At 29.3% G+C, this 27,027-nt stretch overlaps 7 protein-coding genes across 7 annotated transcripts; 3 read left to right on the forward strand and 4 right to left on the reverse strand.

The window, feature by feature from the left end:
- The first annotated feature begins 882 nt into the window (after window positions 1-882).
- Window positions 883-1,831, forward strand: Tsp_05171 (nucleosome assembly protein). The gene is made up of 2 exons (XM_003369713.1): window positions 883-1,141; window positions 1,188-1,831. Exons 1-2 carry the CDS (start codon window positions 883-885, stop codon window positions 1,829-1,831), a joined length of 903 nt encoding a protein of 300 aa, XP_003369761.1.
- A 2,380-nt stretch (window positions 1,832-4,211) lies between these two features.
- On the forward strand, window positions 4,212-6,678 carry Tsp_05172 (nucleosome assembly protein). Its single transcript, XM_003369714.1, has 4 exons — window positions 4,212-4,320; window positions 5,209-5,222; window positions 5,800-6,167; window positions 6,198-6,678. Exons 1-4 carry the CDS (start codon window positions 4,212-4,214, stop codon window positions 6,676-6,678), a joined length of 972 nt encoding a protein of 323 aa, XP_003369762.1.
- Window positions 6,679-7,044: 366 nt separating this feature from the next.
- Window positions 7,045-9,310, reverse strand: Tsp_05173 (cleavage stimulation factor). The gene is made up of 10 exons (XM_003369715.1): window positions 9,253-9,310; window positions 9,009-9,087; window positions 8,543-8,706; window positions 8,458-8,492; window positions 8,166-8,273; window positions 7,951-8,115; window positions 7,762-7,864; window positions 7,346-7,701; window positions 7,240-7,281; window positions 7,045-7,164 (listed from the first exon to the last, which is right to left on the reverse strand). Exons 1-10 carry the CDS (start codon window positions 9,308-9,310, stop codon window positions 7,045-7,047), a joined length of 1,230 nt encoding a protein of 409 aa, XP_003369763.1.
- A 2,394-nt stretch (window positions 9,311-11,704) lies between these two features.
- Tsp_05174 (putative pyroglutamyl-peptidase 1) lies at window positions 11,705-12,191 on the forward strand. Its single transcript, XM_003369716.1, has 3 exons — window positions 11,705-11,795; window positions 11,873-11,987; window positions 12,041-12,191. Exons 1-3 carry the CDS (start codon window positions 11,705-11,707, stop codon window positions 12,189-12,191), a joined length of 357 nt encoding a protein of 118 aa, XP_003369764.1.
- Window positions 12,192-12,867: 676 nt separating this feature from the next.
- Tsp_05175 (homeobox protein SMOX-3) lies at window positions 12,868-15,749 on the reverse strand. Its single transcript, XM_003369717.1, has 7 exons — window positions 15,734-15,749; window positions 15,302-15,526; window positions 14,971-15,243; window positions 13,876-13,920; window positions 13,162-13,619; window positions 12,988-13,090; window positions 12,868-12,935 (listed from the first exon to the last, which is right to left on the reverse strand). Exons 1-7 carry the CDS (start codon window positions 15,747-15,749, stop codon window positions 12,868-12,870), a joined length of 1,188 nt encoding a protein of 395 aa, XP_003369765.1.
- A 2,661-nt stretch (window positions 15,750-18,410) lies between these two features.
- Tsp_05176 (putative phospholipid-transporting ATPase IA) lies at window positions 18,411-20,413 on the reverse strand. Its single transcript, XM_003369718.1, has 10 exons — window positions 20,384-20,413; window positions 20,114-20,311; window positions 19,970-20,048; window positions 19,825-19,886; window positions 19,706-19,762; window positions 19,535-19,642; window positions 19,434-19,474; window positions 19,208-19,312; window positions 18,915-18,994; window positions 18,411-18,508 (listed from the first exon to the last, which is right to left on the reverse strand). Exons 1-10 carry the CDS (start codon window positions 20,411-20,413, stop codon window positions 18,411-18,413), a joined length of 858 nt encoding a protein of 285 aa, XP_003369766.1.
- A 226-nt stretch (window positions 20,414-20,639) lies between these two features.
- Tsp_05177 (putative phospholipid-transporting ATPase IA) lies at window positions 20,640-26,803 on the reverse strand. Its single transcript, XM_003369719.1, has 23 exons — window positions 26,769-26,803; window positions 25,773-25,872; window positions 25,615-25,713; window positions 25,076-25,162; window positions 24,933-25,006; window positions 24,612-24,681; window positions 24,284-24,549; window positions 24,080-24,219; window positions 23,930-24,024; window positions 23,745-23,828; window positions 23,540-23,689; window positions 23,336-23,450; window positions 23,179-23,261; window positions 22,136-22,279; window positions 22,008-22,092; window positions 21,809-21,948; window positions 21,681-21,728; window positions 21,465-21,620; window positions 21,321-21,410; window positions 21,171-21,253; window positions 20,946-21,032; window positions 20,773-20,874; window positions 20,640-20,706 (listed from the first exon to the last, which is right to left on the reverse strand). The coding sequence occupies exons 1-23, from the start codon at window positions 26,801-26,803 to the stop codon at window positions 20,640-20,642; spliced, it is 2,400 nt and encodes a 799-aa protein (XP_003369767.1).
- Window positions 26,804-27,027: the final 224 nt, after the last annotated feature.

Here is a 27,027-nt window from a genome sequence, read left to right on the forward strand (position 1 = left end):
ATGAAATTATTCATACATTCAAACAAGCAAAATTGTTTAGGAAAAAATAAAAATTGAAATATTTTATAAAAGTAAAAATTATATGGTTGAACGAACGTTTAAGTGATTTTTTAACAACACTCACTTTGCTATTCGAACAATGCAGAATATTCAATTAAAAAACAGTTAAAATATTAATAACTGTTCAAAGAAAATTTTATTTTTAATTTTACAATTTTGAATTTTCAATTCACATTTAAAAATGAAATAATAAAAAGTTTAATAAGTAGCACTGAAAATTATTAACATTTCTAAAAAGTAAAAACTGCTGCAGCTGACATTTCATGCGAATTAAAAATTTGCTTTAAAAAAATTCGACTTAATTAAAATTAATTTTCACATATAATAATTACTAGTCAAAATATTATGTAAAAATTCTTTCCATTTGACATGCTCAAATGTATGCCATTCTTTTTTTACAACAACTAATCAATTAAAGTTGTTCAGGTTAATGTTCACTGTAAACATACGGTAATATATTGTGCAATGTAATTTTACTTGAAGAATATCTGGTAGAGGTGAATAATGATATTTTATTCTATTAATTTACTTCTTGACAAAAAATATTTATGTTGCTCTTGTACACTTTTTTAAATAACTTCATTTTATTTTCAGTTATATAAATTTTAACAAAATTGACATTGCTATCTGTTAAGCTTGTTTTGCATTTTGTAATTTTATGTAATATTTATTTTGTGTTATTGACTGTTAATTATTCGCATGTCATTATTCAATTGTTTAAATTAATAATTACTACATTTTGATTATTAATAATTACTGAAATCGAATAGAAATGCCTTTTATTTATATGCTTAGTTGTACTGTCACTGAAATTGCTCAGTAATGTCGGATGCAAATGAAAGTTCACCAGAAGTTACAGATCTGGGATCTATGACGTCAGTAGCAAGCGGCGTTGACAGACAAGTTGTATCTCTCATGGATTTGCTGAGCTTAAGAATTGATATTGAAGCTGAATTTTGTCGAAAACTTCACGAATTAGAGTGGTCTTATGAGAATAAAATACAAGAGATTCGTAAGAAAAGGTCTTTGATTATACGAGGCGTAGTCAAAGCAGTTGACTTGCAATCGTGTAAAATATCAGGTATGAATAGAATTTTTATTTTAATTTTGCTAGTAAGTTGTTATAGATGAAAAGTTCGACGACGACGACGTGTCCGAAGTTTGTGAGCAAAGTGAAATTAAAAATTTCTGGCTTACCGCTATGCGCAATTCGAAAAAATTATCACGAATGATTTTTCCTCACGATGAACCTATTCTTTCTTATTTGATGGATATTACCGTTCATTTGACTAAAGATCCCATGGGTTTTGTATTATGCTTTTTTTTCCACCAAAATCCATATTTTACTAATCCCGTTTTGAAAAAAGAATATTTTTTGAAATGCGCTGTTAACCCAGATTACCCGTATGAGTTTCAAGGTCCAGAAGTTGTCGGTTGCAAAGGTTGTAATATACGGTGGAAGAAAGGAAAGAATGTTACTGTAGAAACGGTCAAACGACGTGGAAAGAAAAAGCGTAAAGGTGGATATAAGCATGAGAAACGATCTTCCTTTTTCAAATTTTTTGAGCTCAATACTTTGACGAAAGATGTGGTTCTTTCTCGTGATGCCAAGTTTGCTTTAGCTGATTTTGCTGTTGGTCAGTATTTTCGAAATTCATTCATTCCACGTGCAATTCAATACTATTGTGCGGAAGTGGAAGATGATTCAGATGATGAGGTGCTTTCTGTATTTGATGATTCTGAAGATTCTGACGACTCTGTAACTTACTAATAGTCATCTACTTATTTTTGCTTTGTTTAATTAATTTTAAACATTCAAAATAAACAAATACGTTCTAATATCAAGATTTGAAATTGTATTTTTTTCAAGGTAACTTCTTTGATAATTATACATTTCGTGGAGATTTTAATTTTTACAACTGTAAATCATTCTTCAATTATTGAAAGCTGAGATTTATTTCATATTTAAACTTTACTCTGTAACTTGTACCACAATGCAAAACTTTATTAAAACAAAACAGTTTTATACTAATCATTATTATACCATCTTAATATTTTTTTTAATAAAATGTTTGTTATTCCCTGTAGAAAACACGTTTAGAATAAAATTTTAATCTCTTTCATTAAAAAAAACGATGCATTTTTGCATTTTATCTCAAGGTAAATTACATTATTTTTAAATGCTTTAAACGTGTCAAAAAAGTAAAATGACACAACAGATGACAGTGAAGCATAATTAAAATAATCTGCTGCTTTATTATTACTTTAAAAGCCCATCTAACAAACAATCCATTTAATTAATGCATGAAGATAATTTCTTTTCTCCCAACATGTTGAAAATTTAAAAGGCAGGCTTAAAACCTTCTAATGGATCTAGCAGTGTTTCAGGAATTTCGCGTATACTTGATGCTTCTTTTGCATTTTTCCTCAGATGCTGGTAACGTTTCGGAGGTTCAGGTTCAACTTTCTCGGGGGCAGTCCGGAAAGGAGCATGATAATCGTACAACTGTAAGGTTACAGAAGCTAAATCTTCAAAACATCTTGGCTCAATTTCTAAATCTTCAAAAGTTTTACATCCCGTTAGTACATCTGACGTCGCCTCCTAAAATACGCAAAATGAATCCCTCTAAAACATTTTATACAAAATAAAATACTGTTCGTTCTAACTGCTCCCAACTCCAACGAGGCTGACAACGAAAAACCCTAGCGTACATTTCGAACCAAAATGTTTTTAGCCTAAAATTATCATTTTTTCAAATTCATTTCTTGCATTTGTTCATAATATTTTTAAAATAATTATTTAATATCAATAATATAGAAGTTAATATTTAATGTAAATTAGTAATGTATGTAAAGTAATACAATAGAACAATTTATCAACAATTATTTAATTAAAAAAAACTAATATAACATTTTCCTTACGTATAACATATGCCAGGCGTTCTTCGTGCGTAACCGGTGCCTATTCCACGACAACATTTGTTGTACATCCAATCAACAAGTTCACCAAATTGATACGAATAAGGGCTATATAAATTTGTTTTCATAAAATAAACATAAAAATGAAAAACAAAACAGAAGAATTAAACAATTACCCAATTAATTCAAACGTTTGTCCGGCTGCAGTAGGATCGAATAAAACTTTAATTGTTGCAGAAACAATATCAGAAACCTATAACAAAATTAAACATATTCACATTAAATTTCAAGCATTTTACAACAATCAGCATTTTTATTCAATCATTATTAAATAAAGTTCAGCTTTAGCTAAACAAACCTTTTAATCCATGCTGTTTTTATTTATTTTGCTAAAACAGCAAATAAAATGTGTTTTACAATCATATGATTCAAAAAATGAATACTTACATATACTGGAGCCTTGAAAGTTTTTTCTCCAAAAGCATACAAAGCAATTTCATCAGCGATTGAACGTCTTACTAAAATATTACATTTTCCACTGGAAGATATGGATATGACTTTTGGAGCAAAAGAAAAAACCCCACTTACATGCACTTAGATATAAATTAATAAATCTATCAGCAAAGCAGTGAACTTCGCCAGGACGAATAATAATAGCATTAGGAAATTCTTCACGAACGGCAATTTCTCCAAGAGCCTGTAAATTTCAAATAATACAAGCAACAACATCATAAATATATAATTATGTGCTTACTTTCGATTTCAAATAATTAGAACCGCCAGGAATATAAATTTCTTTTGGTTCTACATTTGCATTCATTGCTGAAAAATGCACCAGTTGCTTAACACCCATTTCACGACAAATTCTAGCAATTCGGCGTGCACAATCGACGTGAAGATCATAATAAGAAAAATTTCTTAAAACAAAGTAAATGAAATAGAAGCTGAAAAAAAGACGCTAACAAAATAATATCTAGGCTGTGAATACTTTGTTTCGTAATCAGCGCCAATAAAATTCACAACCAGATTGCTATATTTGACCGCAGTCCGAATTGAATCTTCATCTTTTAAAAAATATGGCTAAAAATATAATATTTAACTTGAAATATATTAATATCAATAGACTTACAAAAAAATAAAGTTGCCCCAATTCACCAGATGTTCTCAAATGACGGTAATCATATGGATCTCTACGATATGGAATAACTAATTGAACACCTTTCTTGACTAAAATGAAAAATAATAATATCCGGCATTCACTAGATGTAACTATTCTTTCACATACCGATTCGACTAACAAATGCCGTACCAATAATACCGCTGGCACCGAAAACTGTGCAAGTATCTCCTGAATAGCTACAACGGCCGCCGGTACCTTGTGGAAAAAATGAATGAATACTCGAACGGCGAACTTCTGGCATATCGACTTCTGTTTCATGTGAAACATAACTTGATAATGATCTACCACTGCTTAAGCCGGCCAATGGAAAAACACTCTTCTTTGAAATTATTCGTAGCATATCTAAAAAATTGCAGTTTGTATCATAAAAGTATTTAGAAAATTTAAAAATACATAATACAACAACAGTTAAAATATCTAATGTACAAGATCGTCAATAAGTGATTGCGAACAATATAGCTTCGCACTTTTCATGAAGTATCCATTAGTCTCATGTACGAAACAGATAAACCTGAATACTGTAAAAGACATATAAAAAATAATATTGAATATAAAGTATCAAACAATTACATTATATCAAATACAAACGACTTTATAAAAATACAGTTTTACGTTAAGACATAATCAAATTTTTTGATTTACATATTCAGATTTACAAAATTCGTAAATGAATCACTAAGAAATTAAAATTTAAAAGCTTTTCAATGTACTAAACTACTTATTTATATTGTTGCACATACTTTTCAATGAAACTACACAGTTTACTTTTTATAAAGAAATAACCGTGGTGTAGAATTTTTATTTTGTTATATCATTATTTAAATATGAAAAAATAAGACTCTGCCTATAAAGCATTGTATGAAAATTTTATTATAAATAATAATATATATTTAAAAACCCATCTCAATCTATCAAAATTACTTCAAATTATTATTTGCGCATTCATCTCAATTTTGTAGGGTAACTGTAAATATTTTGTAAATAAGGTACAATTTATCATTTAAAAATAATTTCAAAGAGATAAAATTACGATAATTATTTTTATTTAGTTAACGATATTAATGTTTATTTTTTATTTATTATGAATTAGACAAAAAATTTTAGATTTTCATTTACACTTGTAATAAAACTTGATTAACGTTTTACGGTAATTCCGTTTGTACTTTTAACTTATAAAGTCTGAAGTTGCATGTTTTGCTTAAATTTGAATTGAGATATTGTACTGCTACGGACATTTCAAGACGTTTTCCTGTTTTCTGCCGATCTAAGCTGTTTAGCCGATCTGATCTGAACGAAATTTTTTTGCCAAGTATTTCTAATTGAGCATTTGATATAAGTTTTTCATCTGGAAGGAAAGTAAATACTTTGCCGTGTGATCACTCTGTTATCTTATTTACTATAAAATGTTTTCTAAAATATTGTCAGCTTTATATGTAAATGCTAAATTTCACGTGTTTTAAATTGTGTGTCTGTTATTTAAATTAAATGAAAATATCTGTGTAGCATTAATAAACTGAATTTTAAATGTAACTTTATTTTGCAATTTACCTATTGTACAGTTGTGACATAAAGCATGTGCCACTTGTACTTTTCAGTTTTCATTAATTTAGTACGTACGTTTTGTTTTTTGTTTTTTACAGGTTTACCAAAGTCGAAAAATGACAAGTGACGCTGATAATTATGCTTTGAAAGTTCTGCTGGAATTGGAACGTGAAGAAGCGGCGTTGAATGACGAGATTGCTAGACGAGTTTACGAATTGGAAATGGAAACATTAGCACAATTGAAGCCACTTTACCGAAGTCGTCGAGATATTATCATGGGGCGTGGAACATTTGATTTTAATGATAGTGAAGAATTATTAACAGAATTGTTTCGAAAAAAAATTGAATTAAATTCTGAATCATCGTGGGATGATTCGAAAAGGACGAAATCGGGCTTACCTGGATTTTGGCTTGAAGTGTTGAACTGTTCTCGATTGACAGCTTCGGTAATTATGCCATATGACACGTATGTTTTGAAATATTTAGTAGATATTAGCATTGAATTCATAAAATCACCCATGGGATATAGATTGAAATTCTATTTTGCCCCAAACAAATATTTTTCCAATCGTGTATTAGTGAAAGAGGCTTATTTGGAGAAGAAATTTTCCAAAGGTGATCCATACGATAGCGCATGCTGGAGAAGGCTGCGACTTAATTCTTGTAAAGGTTGCACAATAAAATGGTATCCCGGAAAAAATTTGACTGTTCATGAAATTCGATTCAAGCAGCGCTCTACACGTACAAAACAAACTCGTTATGTGATCAAAGCAATACGTCGTCCTTCATTTTTCAATTTTTTTGATTCATATTCTGTAAGTATGGAAAATGCAGCTTTGAACAGTAAGCAAATTGCGATGAGCAATGCAGATTTGGAACTGTTTGAATTTATACGAACACAAATTGTACCACGAGCTGAACTGTTGCTGTTTCTAAAGAGTAATCCAAACAGCTGCGAAAGTTCAAGTAATGATTAACTACTAACCTTAACACTCAAATTTCACTTATTTTATACAAAAATTTGGTTGCACATGCTTTTTTCAAATTTTTATTATTCGATATTTTGATTGGTTCGAACGAATAAAAAGACATTTTTGTTTGTTCAACTGATACTACATGAAAGTTAAAACAGTATTATTTGTGGAAAAGGAATTTCAGTTTTTTGGAAATTCTAAAATTCTGAAAATAATCAAAATTTAAACTTTCTCCTATTGAAATAGATTATTAAATTTTCAACTGAAAGTTATTTAAAATTATTTTTATTTCATGAATTCGCATAATACCGCATCAAAATCAACACTGAATGAATGGCAGGATAAGAGAAAATTTAACAATGACAGTGATCACAAAAATTGCTTGCTTTGAATTTGTGCTTTCAGTATTAAAATTTGTTGCCTTTCTTCAAAAGGCAAAACTGAAATTTGCTCTTCAGTTAACTGTAGTACTTGCATCAATAATGCATTCTAAATAAATGACAATTGAAAAATGTATCAATAAACAGAAATTTTGAATCAATGAAATAAATGCATATTACTTACCTTATCAGGATCGTCAGTATATATACCGGTAGAATGTGTCTGCTAAAAAATAAATACAAATGCAAACTTAAATGAACTTTAAAAAAATCAAATAAAACATTTTTACATGTGAAGAAACACTTCTTTCTGTAAAGCTTCTGCTATCAGGAGGTTTGGATGAATAAGGTGAAGTTGTGTGATTCGTCGCTGAGACAGTTGCTTTTGCATTTTCGGATGCAGATGCTGAAAGCGATGGCAATGTTTCTTCATTACTCAAAGAAAGACCAGGAATTACAGGGGTTTTCATTGTACTGAAACGAGGTCGATAGTATGCTTTTGTCTCATGGATATTTTTTGTCGAAGATGAAAATTGGGCAAGAGTGGCTGTTGTAACAGCAAGCTCAGCAGTGGTAACAGTAGCAACAGTATTCGTAGGAACAGGCAAAGAAGTGTGAGCCATGAAATCAACTCCACTGCTCTCCGCTGATAAATGTAATTCTATTTAGAACAAAGCACTGCAATTCTAATGACAAAATTAATTACCAGGAAAATTCTGATCAGCTCTAGCAGCCGTTTTTACGAACATATTCGAATCACCCAATACCGTATGGGAAGAAATATCTTGGAAAGAAGTTGCAGCTTCCACCTTAATATAAATAAAAATATAAACATTATTTAAAATAATGACAGTAAAGTTGAGTATAAAATATACTTTAATTAAATGAAACATACCGATTTAATTTTATGTGAATCGCCAAGAATCCGATTAAAAAAATTAACCAAAAATTCAGCATTAATCAAATTGCCACTGATCAGTACGTGTACAATAGCGAGAGTCAACAACGTATTCTGAGTCAACATTCTCCTTGTTTCATCCTCATCCATTGCATGACAATTCTAACAAAAATAATTGAAAAACACAAAAAAATCATTACAAAATTATTCACTTTCATCTGTTGAAGCAATTCAAACATTTCGTTTGGTGAAAGATTTGCGACAGTGTGCGCAATCGCTTTTGGATCATTCGCAACATCAGCCACCATTTCGGTATTTCTCTTAAATAAATAAAACAATCTTTGCTTTAATAAACATAATTTATTTTAAATGTTTAAACTTTATTCATTCATCAAATTCTTCTTTGAAAGCAACATTTTAAAATTAAATATTATTTAAGCATAAATCAAAATACTGTTGAAAAAATAAAGATAAAATACCTTACGCTAATTTATAATTACATACCTTCACGTCTTTCGTCATATTCGATGCTTCAATTCCTAAAATCCAGATTTATAGAAAAAATATAATTTTCTTTTATAAAGCATACTTTTCTGGTCATGTATACTGTCAACTGTAGCATCAACATGCAAATGTCGTCCTCTATATTCAAACTTATTAAGACTTCTTTCCGCACTCAACGCTGTTTCGCGATCCAAAAATTCACAAAAACCATATCCACTCGGCTTTCCCGTTTTGTGGTCACACACAAGCCTAAAATGGTTTCATTATCTATCTACTGCAGAGTTTTATAAAAACAAAAAAATAATATTATAATATAAAGGGCTTTAAAAAATAATTACAAATGTAAAGTAAAAGTTCGTACAGAAAACTAAAAACGGCGACAACAACTGATAGACAATTCAAAATAAACAAAATATATCAACCATTATAAATTTGCACGGCTAAAATTTGATATAAAAAGCAAATTTTCATAACCACCGTTATGGAAATATACACTTTATTTACTTTACACATCAAATTAAGTCATAAACGCAATAATTCAATATACACACCTGAAACCAACAACAGGGCCAACTTTAGAAAACAAGCTCTTTAACTCTTCTTCCGATGCATCATAGCTCAGATTTCCAACTAAAAGTACAAAAAATATGATAGATTACAAAACCTACTGTTTAAAAGAGAATATTCTTCAAAAATAAATTCTAAAAGTCAGAATGGACATCAATTTAAAAAAGGCAATAACAAATAAAAACCTATAACTATATGAAATGTCATTGCATGAATAAAATGGCATACCGTATACACATGTTGACGACTTCAATTCTGTATTTCTTAAATCATTTTTGATTGACATTTTAAAATACAGCAAAACATATCAAATCGCTAAAATAAGGAACATTCAATTTAGCGTACTGTAGATTATTTAATATATTCAAGTAAGAAAATAATGTCAAGTTGGAATGCAACATTTTTAATTTAAAACAATTTACCAATATTTTCAATTAAAAATTTTTTATCCAGGAAGTAATTTTAATTAAAAGTACAATATTAATTGATCAACAAAGTTGTTAAGATAGGAAGGATTTTATATCTGATTTGCAATAAATTATGCATTATATGTTTTGCCTGTTATAAAATGTCTTTGTTGTCGAAAAGAAACCCACTTTATATGAGGATGCTCAGGTTTCTTATTCTGAGTGGGATTTATCCTATTAAGGAGTTCTTGTCGACTTCGCTGGTCTCTATTTCTCTACGAATAGTCTATTCAAAGTTTTGTATACAGATCACCTCTTGCGCAATCTGTTCTATAGGTCTATCAAATAGTATTTGCATGAACAATTTATTCAACAAACACTACTTTATACGAATAACAAAATACAGCGATAAAGAAAACAATCACACACAATCTCAAATAGTACACACGACACACACTGACACGTCAAAATCTATCTCTATCACACCAAAACAACTGTATGAAGTCCCTTTTTGATAAACAGATACAAAGTATATTACAGATTTCTCAACATTCTTTTCTAGCAACAGAAATAATATTATATATTATTATTTTTACGTTATAATCATCATTTTATTGACAGACGTCGTTTTCTTTAAGTGTCATTGCCTGCTCACGCATAAGTATTATTGTTAATATCGATTTGTATCAATAAAATGAAAAAAATGTTTACTTTTATATCATATTTGAGATATCTGTTTTAATATGTGCTATTTTCAAAACAGTTTTGCGTTTTGAAATTAATTTCCATTTTCAATTTGTTTTACTTAAAAAAATCATCATCAGACTGTTTCTATTCATAGCATTGCTATGCTGCATGAAATTTTTGTATAAATGCAGCCGATTTTTTCAATGCATGATACACACATCTGATACATTGTAACTGCGTTTTACGCAGAGCAGCGGCGTAGTCACTGAATCGACCGATGAAATTTGGACAGTCACATTATTAGTCAGAGAATAATGTCTCATATTTAGTTGCTCCAATCTAAGTCTACTCAATACATTCTTTGCAACCTATCAATCACCTATAAAAATGTTTTTGTGATGATTATCAGTATATGTACATATTTTAATACAAATCAGACCTTGCATATCATGACTAATACTGTAGTGACTGTTGTGAATATATTATAAATCATCTTTTTTAGATAAAAAACGTAATATGAGCTTTTAGATATTTTCATAAATGTACAGCATAAAAGCTTATAACTTGTAATTGTACTACCTTGAAATTGTTTATATAACATGCATGTGACATATGTATACAGTTTGCTGTATAAGAAGAGAAATAAAATTGAAACTTCAAGTTCCCAAAGAATGACATTGCGAAGCAATATTCATTGCATACTGAATAGCAACATTAATGGAATTTAAGGTGCTTTCTACTTACCACTTAAAAATTGATCAATTGGGGTAAACCTGCTCTTAAGAAGAAAAAATTTTAATTAATTAGCATCATTAATAATTTTTATCTGTGTGGGCATATTTAATTATTAAAATAAGCGTTTTCATTTGCATTTTCCTTATTGTTTATATAATTTTTGCGATGGTTTTTGTTTTAAGTTTGTGTTATTGTTAGCTTTTTGGCAATATTTATTGCTTTAAGTACGTTAACAAGTAAGTTAAGTAACAATTATTTTTAGTCGTTGGTAATTGATCTTAAGTTCACTTTATGCCTCAGTTATTATAGTAAGAATTTGATTTGAATTGTTTTTGAGCGTGTCTAAGAGCGAAATATGCCTAAGAGCGTGATTGTGACTGGCTTTGGATCTTTTAGCTGTTATGATGAAAACCCGTCTTGGCAGTCCGTTCTTCGACTTTCAGAATTTAACTTGGAAAATGTGGATTTACAGATTTACTGCATCCCTGTAATTTACAAAGAAGCAGATAAATTTGTAGATCGTGTTTGGGAAATAGCTGATCCAGATGTATACACATTTTAGATTGATTGTTGTTATTATTCTTGTTTGTATGTATTTATGTTTTGTATATGTATGTTTCTCGTGCGTTTCAGTTTGCATTTATTTGTTTTGCGTGCTTTTTTGTTTTGTATGTTTTTTGTATGCTTGTGTTTGTGATTTTATTTATATTAACATTAATCATGATGTAAATGAATGTAACAGAATGTGCAATAAAATGTTTTATTTCATTTAATTTTTTATTTTAATTTAAAGATGCATTAGTTTTTTTACTATTTTGCTTTTTTTAATATGCATTACGATTTAGTTGATGATGCACGTGGGAGTGAGTGGCTTACTGAAAGAAAGCATTGCAATTGAAGAGCAAGCACACAACTTTGGATATTGCGAAAAAGATATCTTAGGTATTTGTTGAATTTTTTTATGAAGCTTATCTTACTTGCGTATTTAGGGCATGTGCCGGTAAATAATTGCGTTGCAGCCAATTACAGTGGTGTCTTGAAAACTGAATTTCCTGTTGAAAGCATTGTGAATTCGTTGAATGCTTGCTATTTTGATTCAAATCTGAAATTCCACGTTTCAAGAGATCCTGGAAGGTTAGATGCATTTTTTATATTTCATTTACTCAAATTGACATATATTTTTACAGATATCTTTGCGGTTACACATATTTTAAATCATTGATTCACAACACACAAAAGACAATTTTTGTCCATGTTCCTCCATTTTCCAGTTTCGTTTCAGATGAAACTGTTGCCAACGCTTTGAGATCAATTATTCTGTCCTCCACATTCTACTAAAAATGTATGTAAATAAGTATTTTAATTTCTTAAAGAAAGAAATTACATCGTTTTTGTAATGTATTGCGATTTTATGCGATCAAAAATATCTACAAAAAGAACGCACAGGAACATATTACAGTAGGTGCAGTGGTTTCCACGTCACCAGTGTGCGTGCGTAGGTGTGTTCCCGCGTTCTCTCGGTGTGCATTGTCTCTCTGTGTGTGCGTTGTCTGTGTGTGTAATCTCGTGTGCGTTATACATTAGCTTGGTATTGTGTTGTAATTACAAGTAAAGTTTCTGCATATATCAATCAGTTCACATTCACAACATTTTGATCCAGCTATATTTATTCAGTAAAGATTTTTCAAATCTATTGCTGCAGTGCTTGTAATTGCGTTATACAATAAAAACTGTCATTGAATATTTACTGAAAATAATTTACTTTATATAGACATTCTATAGGAAGCATTATTATTCGTTTCATCTGTATCTTATGCGAATAAAGTTTTCATAATACTTGTGATTGAATATTTTGTTTATTTCATACATTTTGAAAGCTTTATTTGAATAATTAATGAAATTTTACAGAAATATATGAAAATGAAATGAATTTTTATTGAAGTATATGACAATTTTTAGTAATAATTAGAACAAGATTAAGATTAAAGCCGAATGTCTACGATAGTTGTGAAGACTAGCAATTGGGAAGTGTCATCGTACTGCTGGATACTTCAGTGGAATTTTCAGAAGAATTGTTCAACCCTAAAATGTTATAAAATGATCGTAAAAAATGAACAAAGAAAGATTTACGTACTGATGCAAGATTCTTTGGTTATAGGATTCAAGTCACTTTGTTCCTTTATTATTCTTGATTTTTCTTGTTTACGAAATTTTGCTCGCCTATTTTGAAACCATACCTTAAATAAGTTATGAATAATTTTTAATATAAAACAAAACTGAAAGTGCATATATATATATATTCATTTACTTGAACTCTAGCTTCAGTGAGATCTATTTTGAAAGCAATTTCTTCCCTTGTATAAATATCAGGATAATGTGTAGCTTGAAATGCTTTTTCAAGTTCCTTCAATTGCGAACTTGTAAATGTTGTTCTGATTCGTCGTTGCTTTCTACGATCCTGTTGTCCACCACCAGAAGTTATCATTGTACTTGCAAATTTGTTGCCAATAGCACTCAAGCCACTCAGCGTTCCCACTGCTGATGAAAATGATGCAACGTTAGCATTCTGTCGATTGATTGATGTAAAATAATTGGAAATCGTCGTTGCAGGACTTGTTGCTGCAATTGCTGATGTCGGATATCCACTACCTGCTGCAACAAGAGGATGATTATGCGGCATTATGCTCGCAGAACTGTCTCCAGTTTGATTCAGTCCAGCCAAAGCACCTGCTGCTCTGGTAGAGTAAAATTTGTATGGTATGGTTGCTGAAAAGTTAATAATTTTATATGCAAAAAATGAAATGCTATTTTACCAAATGTTTAAAAATGACTATAACGTGACAGATGAATCTTGTACAATATCAGCAAGAATTCATTTTAATTTGCCACTATTACAATGGACATAAGTATTTCAACTTTAAATTGCATAATTATTATTCTTTTTAATCTTTTAAAGATTGTTTAAAAAATTAAAAAATTAATAACTTTATTGGAAAGCGCAAATTGTAAAAGTACAATAGACCGTTGCAGCAATTAATTAATGTAAAGAATGTTGGATACTGTTTAACTAAGATAATTTTATTTTAAATATTCAGCTGTTAAAAAGAATCTTAAGAATACAATAGAGCAAGTACATATTTCAAAAGTCATTTATTTCAAATATTTTTATTCAAGCATACAGAAATAACATTATTTATTTATTTAAACATACATAAATTGTGGCAAAAATGTTGCTAAATTGTTTGTGAAAGTGAACTGCATGAGATAAATTCTAGTTAATATCATAAATCATTCTTATCTTTATTTTTCAGTTGATTATTTTAATAATATTCTATTGGTTTATTTACTTTTTTTTCAATTTTGACTCGCTTCTAAATATTTATTTATTTATAAAGCGTAGGTGTGAATATTATTGTTTTAGTGCTATAATTTATTTTCTAAAAACTGAAATTTTAATGATATTCAGTCATGTGTTCAACAATAATATAAAACATTGTAAGCAAAATAAAAGACTGCAATAAATAAAAAAAACAATGGCTTCACGTTTAATTTTCATGAGAAGGCTTTCTTGTATAAATAATAATAATAACAGTAATGAGTAATAAACAGAACAGTCATAACAATTAAATGACTCCTCTTCAAAAATGATATAAACAGATTTAATAAATGAATCAAAATTTTAATAACACTGGCCAATTTTTATATACTGCGGGTTAAATACTGCAATGCAGCCATATAGCTATTGAAGAAGTTGTTTAATAATAATGTGCAATAAACAATAGGCAAAGTCTGATTTCAAATTTGAATCTACGTCATTAAAGTTGAATCACTACATGCATAAAATATGAAAGTAAATTTGAATAATAATGTTAAATTTTAAAAACTTTTTATCAATAAAATTATTATTTCAAACTGAAAATTTTTCAAGCAACATTTTCGTAGAACTCATCAAGAGTACTAATTTAAAGATTGCATTAAATTGTAAAGACGAATTGCATTATTATTGTTACTGTTATTATTATCATCATCATTATAAATTTATTTTAATCGTTTATGAAATGTAAGTTATTTTTTAAAACTAAAACAAGAACTTATATTGTTGAATGGACTTTGTTACCTTGATTGAACAATGTTTGCAAAGGATCTGCTCCTGCTGCGGAAGTACGGTAATTGCATGCCGCAGCTGCTGCAGCAATTTGCCCATTTAAGCTTCTCAAAGAACAGTTAGATCTATTTTGCGTTTGGTTTGGAGATGTGTTTAGGTATGGGGAAAAGTACGATGTATGGTGAACATGATTTTGATACAGTGAAGAACTGTTTCCGTTTAGTATAGAGAAATTGTCATCAGATGTTGAATTTGATGCTGCAGTGTTTAGAGCTTTCAACGAGTCTAAAATTCTAACAGTGTTGTTTAAAAAATAATAAAATAAAAATAAAAGTTCATGTACCATTTTGCGCACAATTAGCTATTTGAGTTGAATGAATAATTGGCAAAGAAGATGAATTTGATGAAGCAGATGAGGCCTGTTGTGTGCTTGCTATTTTTTGATGATGATGATGCAACAATGGGTCTAAACTTCCTGTATTGAATGAAGTAAACCCTGCGGCTGCTGCCGCTGCCGCAGCTGCCGTTGCATTGTCATAAATAAAATAATTACTGTATGTGTCCATTTCTAAAGAAAAAAAAATTAAATAAACAAAATGCCATATTTTTAATATAAAAGAGTAAACAAAAGTAGCAAACAATAATTAGAGGAAGCAAAAAAATAAACAAAAAATGGTGTGAAATAAATCAAAGCTTCCTTCTCAGAAGCATCAAATTCATACAAATGTATAGAAGGGTATGGGGAAATTTTCACAACGCATTCAATGAAACCAACTCTGATTGGTGGGCATTCAGTTTGCTGTAGTGTGTCGAGAGGCAACCACACATCAGATAGGTCAAATTTGTTACATAACCGTATGCTCAATTAGTAAAGCGAACATCAACTGACGGCGGTTATGGTTGTGTCCATCTTACGGTGACAATCGAATTTTTCGCCTCGTTTACAACATTTACTGGCAGCTTTGTTTGCCACTGATTGTCTGATTTTCCGCCTGATTATTCGCCTAATCAGAATAATGTGATCACAATTAAATTATCGTTCTGATCAACGCGACAATTTCTGCTTTTCTCCGGATTGAAAGATTAACCTCGGAAGCAATCAGTCAAATCGACTGCATCTCCTACAATATTTGCATCTTTGCTTACAAATGGATAATAATAATGAATCATTTTTCATTTCACGCATTAATATACATATAATTCATCATTTTATTCACTCACATATGCATCAGAAAACAACACATGAGCATTCATATCCATCATTTCAGTTTAGTTGCATACAATAAAGTTTAAAATTTTTATGCCAATATTTGTTATAAAATTAAATTCCTCTGATAAAAAATTCAATCTTATTTAACAGAATGTTAATAAAACAAAAGAGATGAAAACAAATTTATATTTTCTAACTTCAAATTTTTGTTTTACACTAGTTTAAACATTTAAAGAAAAGGGCGTTTCGCTTGAAAATATAATATTATTAAACAACTTTCTACTGTTTCGTTTTTGATGAAAAAAGAACAAATTTCATATTTATAAAATGAAAATGATTCTATTATTACATCTATTCCGTGTTTAATAAAAGCATTATCATAATTTTTAATGATGTTGTAATTTAACTAATCATAACAATTAAATTACGTTATTAATTCAATATTTACTTTTATAGGCAGCTTAGAAATCATTATAGCTACTAATTTCCTTGAGAATATTTATTTAAAAAATTTTCTCATTTCTTTCCTTTAAATTATAACTTCTTTTTAATCGAATACGATAAATTGATAAAAATAAAATTCACCATTAAAAATTTCTTGTATCTTGAATATAGCAGTAAGTTAACAGGCTTATTTATTATGTACAGTTTGAAAATCTCATATTCAACTTAAGACGTTTAGTCTAGCTTTTCCAAAAGAAACTCCATATTATGCATAAACAAACAAACAAATAATTCCATTCACATACTTCTGCATTATTTATTGGAAGAAAGTAAATTTTGCTTCAAAGTGGAATCAATCAATGCTTTGGCACTTTTGTAATGACTTCTTTCTTCTGCTTGATGATTTTCAAATAAAGCAACAGCTAATATTAAAAAAATATCCCAAAATAACTAGATTAATAATGAATGAATATATTTAATAAATAAGTTAATCAGAAAATACTTGCTTTAACAATAGTAAAGCAGAACAGAACAAGAATAAGAACTTGAAACAAAGACGTCACTGATAATTAAATTTAAAATATCAACGTTCAATTTTTTAAAAATGAAATTTATGAACAAGCTCATATTTAAAACAATATAAAAATAAAAATAAAAATGAACAATATGAAGAAATGTAAAAATCTGTCCAAGAGGAATAAATGTAAAAAGCATGACAAACAATGAAAACGTGATTACATATTCCAACATTTAAGCAACGATTGATAAGCTGGGAAATAATTTAAATACAATCTGTATAAACGAAAACGACTAAGAAAAATACCACCTACGGAAAAACAGCAACACTGCTGCTTTGTTTATTAAATTGCTTGTTCCGTAATAAATATACAATTTACATATTATTGAAAATTTTGTATGAAAAAATTTTATTTAAATAACTTCGAAACAAAACACAATCTTCACAGGAAATTTATGTCAGTAGTGCATTTTGGTAGTTTGCTAATTTGAGTTTCAATATTTCAAAATATTTACAATTAATTTAAGCTATACAAAACGCTTTAAATATCTCAAAGAATACATTGGAAAAATGATTAAACATACCAAGTTTATATTATTCACATATTACATCAATCATACGTATAATAAAAACTGCCAAATTCAAATTTTAATCGTTTAAATTTGAAACTTATCAACATAAAAGCAATGCCAAACAAAAACTTTATTTAAATTTATTATTCGAATTCAAAAAAGAAACAAAAGCACAGTCGCAACTACAAATTGCAACAAATATATACTTCACACGTGAAGCAATAATCATATTTTCAATGAATGCACTAGTGATGTGCTTACAAAAAATTATTAAATGAACCAAAAGCAATGTAGACTTTTTGTTCTTGCCCATCACAGAGAGAGAACAGCACAGAATAGCAAGAAAATTTTTCCAAAATGAAAAAATAATATATTTAAAACACATCTTGGTAAAATGCAAACAAAATTGATGGCATTATTCTCTTCTCTTCTGGTACCATAAAGCCATAAAGTACTAAAATCAACACTGAAGTAAATCAAAACTTTGATATATAATGCACAAATTATATATTAATTTTTTTAAATATTTCTTTTGAATACAACGCTATTAATTTATTTTTGTTCTTCATCATTTTAAATATAATCATTTGCGTAAGTTTCATTTAACATTCAATTTCAATTCTTTCAAATAATTTATGTCACAATTAAACAATACAATTTTTTGTTTAATTTAACAAATCATATTACTTGTTCTAATATTGAGGAAAGGTTAGTTTCCCTCCGGTTTAGCCTTGGTAGAATCGTATGCACGAATAACTTCCGCCTGAGAAACAGCACCACGTTCTTCTTGAGAAAATGCATAACCATCTATGATTACACATATCATATTATATTATGATTGATCATCTGAAGAAATACATTATTAAAAAAATGTTTTTTACTATTATAGCAAAAACGTTATTATTTGTTATTATTGAATTTCACATTACTATATTTAATCCATTGTCATTTCATTAATTAACACTAAATCGCTATATTATCTTATTTGAAAGTTGTTTTTATTTTTTTTTATTTAATGTTCTTCACATAAAATACACGCGCTACATTTGAACGACAACAAATAAAATTGAACGCAAATATAATTAATTATTGAAAACATGTACGTGAATAGCATAAAAACTGAAAACAACAGTTTATTTTCAGTAAACGGAAATTCAGTGTAAACAACTCAAGTACGCTACTGTCAGCGTGGTGTAAAAAAAAATAAGCTTACGCTGAGCTTCGTGTGCTAAGCTAACTCCGGATGCAGTTCGTCGGAAAACATTTCTCAACAAGCGCGCTGTTTCCGTTAATCTGAACAAGCAAAGTAAACATATAAATGTACTTCACATGAAATGAGATTCTTTTAAAAAAGTTTTGCAAGTAAATAAGATAAAAATAATAATATACAAGTTCACAGCACGAACAAAATACCAATTTCAGTTAAATTAATTGACCTTAAAAGCTTTTAAATTTAATTTTTGCATAATCTGTTTAAAATCTTTACAGAAAAAGTAAAAGTGATACCGTCCATGTTTTGAAAGTTTAGGCAAAACAACAGATGGATCTAACTGTTGCAGTTCCAATTCACGCACTTCATCTGCCAAAGTTTTGAACATCGTGCGTCGAAATCTGCAAGGTAAATGATGTGAAAATTCAAATGAACTAATTAATATTCATGATTTTCAGAAACATATAGATTTACATTTTATAAGTGAAATCAAGAAACAATGTTAACGCTGGTATCAAAAACAGGGCCATCCAAAAGAGACTCGAGCTGATCATCATCACATCCTGAAAATAAAATCTTCTTAAAGTCGTACAATCCCTTTAACAGTACATCACAATGCGAACCATTCCTGCCATTTCTGGTGCTATTGAAATCGTCGGCCATACATTGCAATAAATGAAAAGGAAAAAAAACCAAGCTCCAATGCTTCCCCAAATTGCCAAGTGAGAGAGCTGGAATACAAATTTATGAAAAGACAAAAAAAAACATCAAGCTCATTTCAATAATCAATAAACCCAAGTCCACGCATCCAATTCAAGGCCAGCTTTCAAACAAACCGATACAACAACGTACTAAAAAAAGATAAGATAAACAAACTTAGAAACAAAGAAACTATCATTTAAATAAAGCCGACCGTATAAACACAATTTCCAAGCATACATAGCCCACCGGTTCGGCCATTAGGCCAAGCAACATCTAAAAAAATTAATTAATTTGAAAAATATATATTATTCAATCCAATATTTGTTCAATCACTGTTCTGAATTAAGTGAAATTACCTTGGGCAAAAGTCAACTTGCTGAGCCAAAAAAGCAATACTGAGTGATATATAGCATTGCATATCCAAAGCCAAAAAATCTTGAAAAATTAATCATGAAGATTGTTAGAATCAATTTTCATAAAAGAAAATGTCAATTTCATACCTTTACACTGAATGCTTCTCTACTCTGGGACAGTTTGTACAATGTTGGATATTTTAACATTGTGGAGGCGCTTGCTGTCCGATCGAATAAGCCAATTGCAAGCGGGGGTGCTGCTGTGAAAACAACATTGTATAAGCCGATACACCAACGTTCAAACAATGTTTGTCCAGACCAAGCACTTAGAACAGCAAACCACAACTAACAAATGTACACTTCATTTCAGCAACAATCAATCACAACTTAATAATAAATGTTCATTCAAAATGATACAATACAATTTTGTAACGCACTGTAAGTCATTGCAATATTGTATGAATGCATCAGTTATTTTTCAAAACTACGCCTATTTAATGCTCTCTAAATTCTCTCTTCCTTATATTCCTGTGATATCATCATCATTATTATACGTAAAAATAATGATGATCAATTTGCACAATAAAAAAATCACTTGCATACAGTTGAAAAAGTTTCATTTCACTTACTTCAATTATATAAAGACAAATATTTTTGTGAAAGGAATACAAAATTAATTTTGCCATTCGGTGGAAACTCCAAGCTCCATGAACGAATAAGAGTCGTGATAAGAAACGAAACTAAAATGCAACAAGTATCTATGTTAAATTTGTCAAAAATTAATATGTCAGGTAGTATTATTAAACGGCACTTGAGCAATTGTATAATCAGAAGCACACGCAGCCTGCAAGCCTTCAACACCGCTGATCCCAACACCAACATGAGCGGCTTGAATCATTGCAACATCGCTAAACAACAGCAATAGCAAATGAAAGAAGTTTCAGAATATGCATTCAGTATGATAAATTCGTGCGCATACTTAGCTCCGTCTCCAATTGCCAGCGTTATTGCTCCGACAGATTGTTTCACAAGCTCCACTACTTCTGCCTTTTGCATAGGAGTCACTCTAAATGTAAATATAATGCAAAAAATAAAATTTACGCAATCAGTTTTTTAGAATTAATCTCTAAACAATTGTGCTTCTCTACCAAGTGACATGACAACAATAACAGGCAAGTCATTTTTAAAGATAAACCTCTCTTACCTACAACAAATGACCACACGACAACATATAGCCAAATCAAGGAACGTTCGTCGAATATCTCCATACAAAGCATAGTTCAGACTCTAAAAATGTGAATATGGCAGCAAGCAATTCAACACATCAAGTTCAGTTGTGCGTATATATGTATACTTTTCCAGAAATAAGCAATGCAGCATCGTTATCAGAGTCTATGTTACTACCAATTCCATTTACATAACTCAGAATACATTCTTTTGTTTCCTGAAATAATTTTCAATTAATAAATAATTTTATTAAGTTTCCTAAGTTTTTTACATCAAAACTATCTTTATTAACAAACATCAAAGCCATTGTCGGAGTAATCAACTTGCTTGAACAAGCTATATTAATAGCAGTTTCTTGCTTGTCGCCAGTCAGAACCCATATTTTTATGTCAGCCTTTAACAATGCAGCAATTGTTTCAGGTACTCCCTGACAAAAAATAAAAGTAAACAAATTACAAAAGCACAAAATAATATAAAGCAGATTTACTTCTTGGAGCTTATCTTCAATTGCCGTGGCACCAAGCAATTTCAAATCCTAAAAGTTAGAATAATCGCTTGCATTTACCAATGAGATCAGCAAACAATATGCAATAAATGAATGATGTCAATAATTACTTTTTCGATCAGTTCAGCAACCGCTTCCAACTTTTTTTCTCTTTCATACAGAGCAACACTAGCTTCAGAAAATTTTTTGTTCCATTCCACGTAAAATTCTTCATTGATGTCTGCTCTTGCAAAGCACAGTGTACGATAGCCTGCAATTCAAACAATGCTTATACAATAAAATTGCACATAAATCAAAATTCAAATTAACCCGAAGCTGCAAATTCTTTTAAATGATCCAACGTAATATCAGAATACAGCTGATTTGAAGCCAAACGTTCATAAATGACAGAATCCTAAGTACAATGCAAGTATTGAAAGGAAAGTAATAATTATTACAGTATTTTTTTGTCCAAAACGTACTGCACCCTTTACGAAAAGTTTTATTTTTTTGTTTGGTGTTCGAACAACAACGCCCATTCTTTTTCGATTACTTGTAAACTCCAAAACATTCAATATTTCATATCTTTCGCTAATTCCAATCTAAAACAAAAAGCAAATGTTCATTTCAAATATGCCTCGAATCATGCATAGTTCAATGGTCAAACTAAATGCATGCACCGATTTCATGTTTGATTAAACTGTCCATCAATCACAAAAATAATCTTCATTAATTTCAATTCAATTGACATACATATAGGCGCGTTAATTTTTATTCACTGCAATATTACAACCGTTGTTCAGATTGCAAATGACAGTTACCAAATTCAACATGCTTGAGTGTTATTATTTGAAAATTTCCCCTTGGCAGACAAAATGAAATTTTCACTAAGAACATTCTGTCATTAGCAAAGTTGCAGCGACAGCGGAAAAATCAATTAAATCTAAAGCGTCAAAATGGAAATGATTTTACTCTTCTTTAAAATGCAACCTTTCATAAGTATTACTCTTTCATTTTATATACATCTATCACTTTGAAATGAAATTCCCTATTATCAGCATCATCAAATCATCCACAATGATAGTTTAAATAATTTTTATTTAATCAAATACTCAAAAAATAAAAAACTACGCTCTAAGATAAAAATTCGAATTTTTCTCAAATCGAACATGCTTGACTGAACAAAATCAGTACATATAATTCTTTCTGTTTGATTATCGTACCGAATACTGAATACAGTATGCTTGAAAAAAAAATATAAAACAAAACTGCTATTAATGTAATAAATTATCAACAAGAACTCTTTTAGTTTAAATCAATATGCCGATGCTCATTTGTAGATTGCATCATTTCACTGAAATACAACAAAAAAAACGTCATTTCTAATTAAAAAAAGATGGATTATTTTTTAAATTGCAATTATAAAAAATTAACATGAAATAATTGTATACTATATAAATAAATAAATGTATGTATGTATGTATGTTCAAAAAAGACATACCGCAGAGAGAACAATTGCTTCAGGAGTTCGGGTGTGAAAAATGAATCCTAAATCTTTTGCACCACGAACCAAAGCACCTTCGTCTAGAAATGAATTGAAATTCCATTGAAAAAGTAAAAGCCATATTATTAAATTTGACACACGAATAAGTACTGACCAGGGGACGATGCCTGGTATTGCAATTCGCCAGTTTCATCGCTCGGCTTCTCTGGAACAACCGTATGACAGACGGCCATCATTGTGACAAATTCCCTAATTACTGGGCTTGTTACCTATAAAATAGGGAAAGATATATTTAAAAAACAGTTGGATAAAACAGAAATAGACTGAATGAAATAAAGCAACGAAATTTCGCGCTTACATGTCGAGTGTTCAAATTTCGCAAAAGATTAGGATCGTCGAATTTTTCAGATTCATTTTGTCCATAAATAATGCCACCAATTGAACACCTTTTGAACATCATTATGTTCCTAGTCAGTGTACCAGTTTTGTCAGAAAAAATATATTTCACCTAAAAATTTATCAATCAATTATACATATCAATTTAAATAACCAAAATTTAATACACGCACTTGACCAAGTTCTTCATTTAAATTCGATGTTCTCGCAGCAGCAGGTTGATCCGTTGGTGCATAATACATTTCCAAATCCTATTCATAAACAACATAAAAAGCAATTTATTTGCCCAAAAAAAAACTAAAATAATAAAAATGCATACAAAATTAATAAAAATTGCTTGAACAAAACGCACGACTTCAAGTGTGACTTGCAAGCTGATCGGTATTAAATTGTTGTACAAAATAATAAATGTTAAAAAGTTGTAACCAAAATGTGTCGATTGTACTTCTAAAAAGGGATTATTTCAAAAGGATACAGGTGAATTTTTTCCATCTCAAATTACCATAAAGACCCAAATACCAAGAAGAAGTTTGGTAAGTGTTGGACCAAATCTGAGCAGCAATAGCGCTGATTAATGACGTGATCATCAAAATCACAAATAATATCAGGATTTGATTGTTTGTAATTCGATCAACGTTTGATCTGAAAATATTTAATCAATCAAATATAATTGCAAAATAAAAAAAATCAAAAGTTCTCAAATAACCGCTTCAATGGAGCAACGTTGGAATTTAACATCAGTTTCGTTTCGTGACCAGTGTAAATAACAACACCAAATATCCATTGAGTATTCTTCAAAAGGGACCCTCTTAACAACAGTTGATCTGGACCAAGTGGAATTTCAGTATTGTCAGGCAGTGTCAATTTTCCACTAAGCTCATACAATTGTCTATTCGGGGGTTCACAGTCAAGGTAGGCGAAAAATTCCCCCAGCGTCTCATGACTAAGCAAATGAGCAGTTTTCACAGAACCCTGTAAATGATTAATAATAATAAAAAATATCATAATTGTCGACAAATATTCCAATCAACAACCTGCCGCAACTTCAAATTCGTTTCACCGTCAAGATTCGATGTTTCCACGTACGCCATTGCCTGCGGTTCGCTAAAGCAAAACAATTATGCTTTGTGTTGCTAATTTAAATTTTTTTTAGTGAACATTAACTTATATCTTTGAAACAATTATTTTCCTTAAAATAATTTACAAATGCTTAAACAATCGGAAAAGTTATAGATCCATAAAATTTAAACTAAATCAACAACACATTTCATCTACTTTACCAAATGCTGCTTTTTTAATTTTGAACGGTAAAAAATTAAATAAAACTTAGAAAAAATAAAAAATGAAAATTTCACCTTGAGGAAAGCAATACCAAATCAGCAGGAAAAAACTGACCATCGACAATTTTCACCAAATCCCCTACGTTAACCTATTATAACATTGCCAATATTATTAATGTGATGTCAATTAAAAGAACAAATACGATTTCAAAAATTACATTTTCCCAAAGCTCATCTACCCAGCGACCAAATCGTAATACCAACACTTTGCTTCGGTTAACTTTTCGATCAGCATTGTGACGTTTCTTAAATTAATATCCAATCACACATAATATATATTTCACAATAATAATACTGCATGTATTTCAGTAGTTCCATGTTGCTGATGCAACACAGTCAAGTTCATATTAAAATTTTATTGCAAATAATCACTCCATTCTCTCTAATTATAATTTAAAGTTCATTACCAATGCAAAATGGAAACAACTTTGTTCAAAAATAAAATCAATTACATTATTATTTCTCATAAAAATCATAATTTAATCATTTACATTTAAAAAAGACATATTAAAAAAATTTTACAATAAATGATAATGATAATGGAGAAAAATCATGATCAATAATGTTGATAAATCATTTTTTCTTTATTATTTATTAAATAATTGCCAGAAAACATTTTAAAAGCTATATATATATATATATATATATATATTTTAAATATTATTATCAGATACAAATGGTAATTAATTTCAATTACCCAATCTTCAATTATCTCTTTAATTGCTGAAACTGATAAAATGCATAACAATGGCACAGCAGTAGTATAACGACCAGTTGGTGACACATCTGGTATTTGCTAAAACATATGTAATAACGTAATGTCAATTTTAAAAACTGAAATAAAAAAGTAATTACCTGCAATAAACCAATGAACAGAAAAAAAATATTTGCATAACGACGGAACTGCTCAAAAAGAAATCGAGGAAAAAATGTAATTGCATTATACTTTGCAGTTCTAAAACATCAATAAATATTAATGTGAAATATGTTAAGCTCGTATTTCATTATTTAATTCTCATGCATGTATGTACAACTGGACAGTATTAATCTTAACAATTTTTGAAAAAGATACTGTAAAAAATGAAATCTCCGGTACATTTTTTAAACATACACTTTCAAATAGTAATAAAACATCGATTGGGTCAATAAGATAAAATAAATGCCTATCAACGTCTGTTAATTATATACATGCAAACATTTTCATTCTTTTACAATAATTAACTAAATTCGATACAAAAAATGCAGCAAACATTAAACGCAAAAATAATAAAATTACGCAAAAGATATGAGCAGCAAAAATTTTCAAATAATACAGTTCAGATTTTCAGGTTAAGAATAAACATAAAATTCAATAATAAAAAACAAATTTTTAAATTTTCATAATTTCGTTCAAATTTTTTGTTTTAAAATAACATTTCTCGTAAAAAGCTGCAAAAGCTTTGCTTTTGTTCAATATGCTTCTTAAATTTACTTATTCATCACTGTCATTGGAGAAACTAGCTAATTTATAATACTTTTACTACTATAAATTGCCTTGAAGAACAAAAAATCACACGCCTCCTTTACATTAGTAAAAACAAATAAATTACTGAACATAAATTTAATATCATGAGATTAATTATTATTAATGTAAAGAATGGCAAGTACTCTTCACAATCAATATTCTGACTACCAAAACGAACATCAGAAGCTCCATCTGAATTGTGAAACTACTGATTTTACTGTTTAATATAGATTTTTGCTTTAAATAATGATAAATTTAACAGAAGCCAGATTGTAATTGCAAATAATTAATATGTTACGTATAAATTTTTTTCAATAATGAACTCTCTTAAATTGATAATTAAAAACCTCACTACAACCCAAAATGATTTTTCTTTAAGCATTCACTTCTATATTTTTCACAATTTTCGCTCAACAATTTACAAAGAATTGCACATTTATAAATGTGTGCACTTGGAAAATGATATAAAATCACAATTCACTTCTCCGCATATCAAACTGAACTGAATTGAAAATTACACACATTAAAAATAATCCAATATTTGAATTTAAAAATGTGGACAAACACCTATTTTTTTAGTTACACTGCCCGTTTTGAAATACAATT

The sequence above is a fragment of the Trichinella spiralis genome, assembly GCF_000181795.1.
Source record: "Trichinella spiralis strain ISS 195 chromosome Unknown Scfld1557, whole genome shotgun sequence".
NCBI classification, from domain to species: Eukaryota; Metazoa; Nematoda; class Enoplea; order Trichinellida; family Trichinellidae; genus Trichinella; species Trichinella spiralis.

What these genes read in the sequence shown, in the direction of transcription:
- Tsp_05174 (XM_003369716.1), top strand. Translation starts at nt 11,705, where the DNA reads ATGCACGTGGGAGTGAGTGGCTTACTGAAAGAAAGCATTGCAATTGAA. An exon ending in TTGCGAAAAAGATATCTTAG is followed by an intron (nt 11,796 to 11,872) that starts GTATTTGTTGAA and finishes ATTGCGTTGCAG; the next exon opens with CCAATTACAGTGGTGTCTTG. An exon ending in GTTTCAAGAGATCCTGGAAG is followed by an intron (nt 11,988 to 12,040) that starts GTTAGATGCATT and finishes ATATTTTTACAG; the next exon opens with ATATCTTTGCGGTTACACAT.
- Tsp_05173 (XM_003369715.1), bottom strand. Translation starts at nt 9,310, where the DNA reads ATGTCAATCAAAAATGATTTAAGAAATACAGAATTGAAGTCGTCAACA. An exon ending in CAGTATACATGACCAGAAAA is followed by an intron (nt 8,493 to 8,542) that starts GTATGCTTTATA and finishes TCTGGATTTTAG; the next exon opens with GAATTGAAGCATCGAATATG. An exon ending in ATTCACATAAAATTAAATCG is followed by an intron (nt 7,865 to 7,950) that starts GTATGTTTCATT and finishes ATTTATATTAAG; the next exon opens with GTGGAAGCTGCAACTTCTTT.
- Tsp_05176 (XM_003369718.1), bottom strand. Translation starts at nt 20,413, where the DNA reads ATGACTTACAGTGCGTTACAAAATTGTATT. An exon ending in CACCAGAAATGGCAGGAATG is followed by an intron (nt 19,475 to 19,534) that starts GTTCGCATTGTG and finishes TTTTATTTTCAG; the next exon opens with GATGTGATGATGATCAGCTC. An exon ending in CTTAGCACACGAAGCTCAGC is followed by an intron (nt 18,509 to 18,914) that starts GTAAGCTTATTT and finishes GTGTAATCATAG; the next exon opens with ATGGTTATGCATTTTCTCAA.
- Tsp_05177 (XM_003369719.1), bottom strand. Translation starts at nt 26,803, where the DNA reads ATGCTTAAAGAAAAATCATTTTGGGTTGTAGTGAG. An exon ending in AACGTTGCTCCATTGAAGCG is followed by an intron (nt 24,220 to 24,283) that starts GTTATTTGAGAA and finishes AAATATTTTCAG; the next exon opens with ATCAAACGTTGATCGAATTA. An exon ending in ATACCAGGCATCGTCCCCTG is followed by an intron (nt 23,262 to 23,335) that starts GTCAGTACTTAT and finishes ATTCATTTCTAG; the next exon opens with ACGAAGGTGCTTTGGTTCGT.
- Tsp_05172 (XM_003369714.1), top strand. Translation starts at nt 4,212, where the DNA reads ATGAAAAATAATAATATCCGGCATTCACTAGATGTAACTATTCTTTCA. An exon ending in GTAATTATGCCATATGACAC is followed by an intron (nt 6,168 to 6,197) that starts GTATGTTTTGAA and finishes AGTAGATATTAG; the next exon opens with CATTGAATTCATAAAATCAC.
- Tsp_05171 (XM_003369713.1), top strand. Translation starts at nt 883, where the DNA reads ATGTCGGATGCAAATGAAAGTTCACCAGAAGTTACAGATCTGGGATCT. An exon ending in GCAATCGTGTAAAATATCAG is followed by an intron (nt 1,142 to 1,187) that starts GTATGAATAGAA and finishes AAGTTGTTATAG; the next exon opens with ATGAAAAGTTCGACGACGAC.
- Tsp_05175 (XM_003369717.1), bottom strand. An exon ending in TCACTGAAGCTAGAGTTCAA is followed by an intron (nt 13,091 to 13,161) that starts GTAAATGAATAT and finishes AACTTATTTAAG; the next exon opens with GTATGGTTTCAAAATAGGCG. An exon ending in AACCAAAGAATCTTGCATCA is followed by an intron (nt 12,936 to 12,987) that starts GTACGTAAATCT and finishes ATAACATTTTAG; the next exon opens with GGTTGAACAATTCTTCTGAA.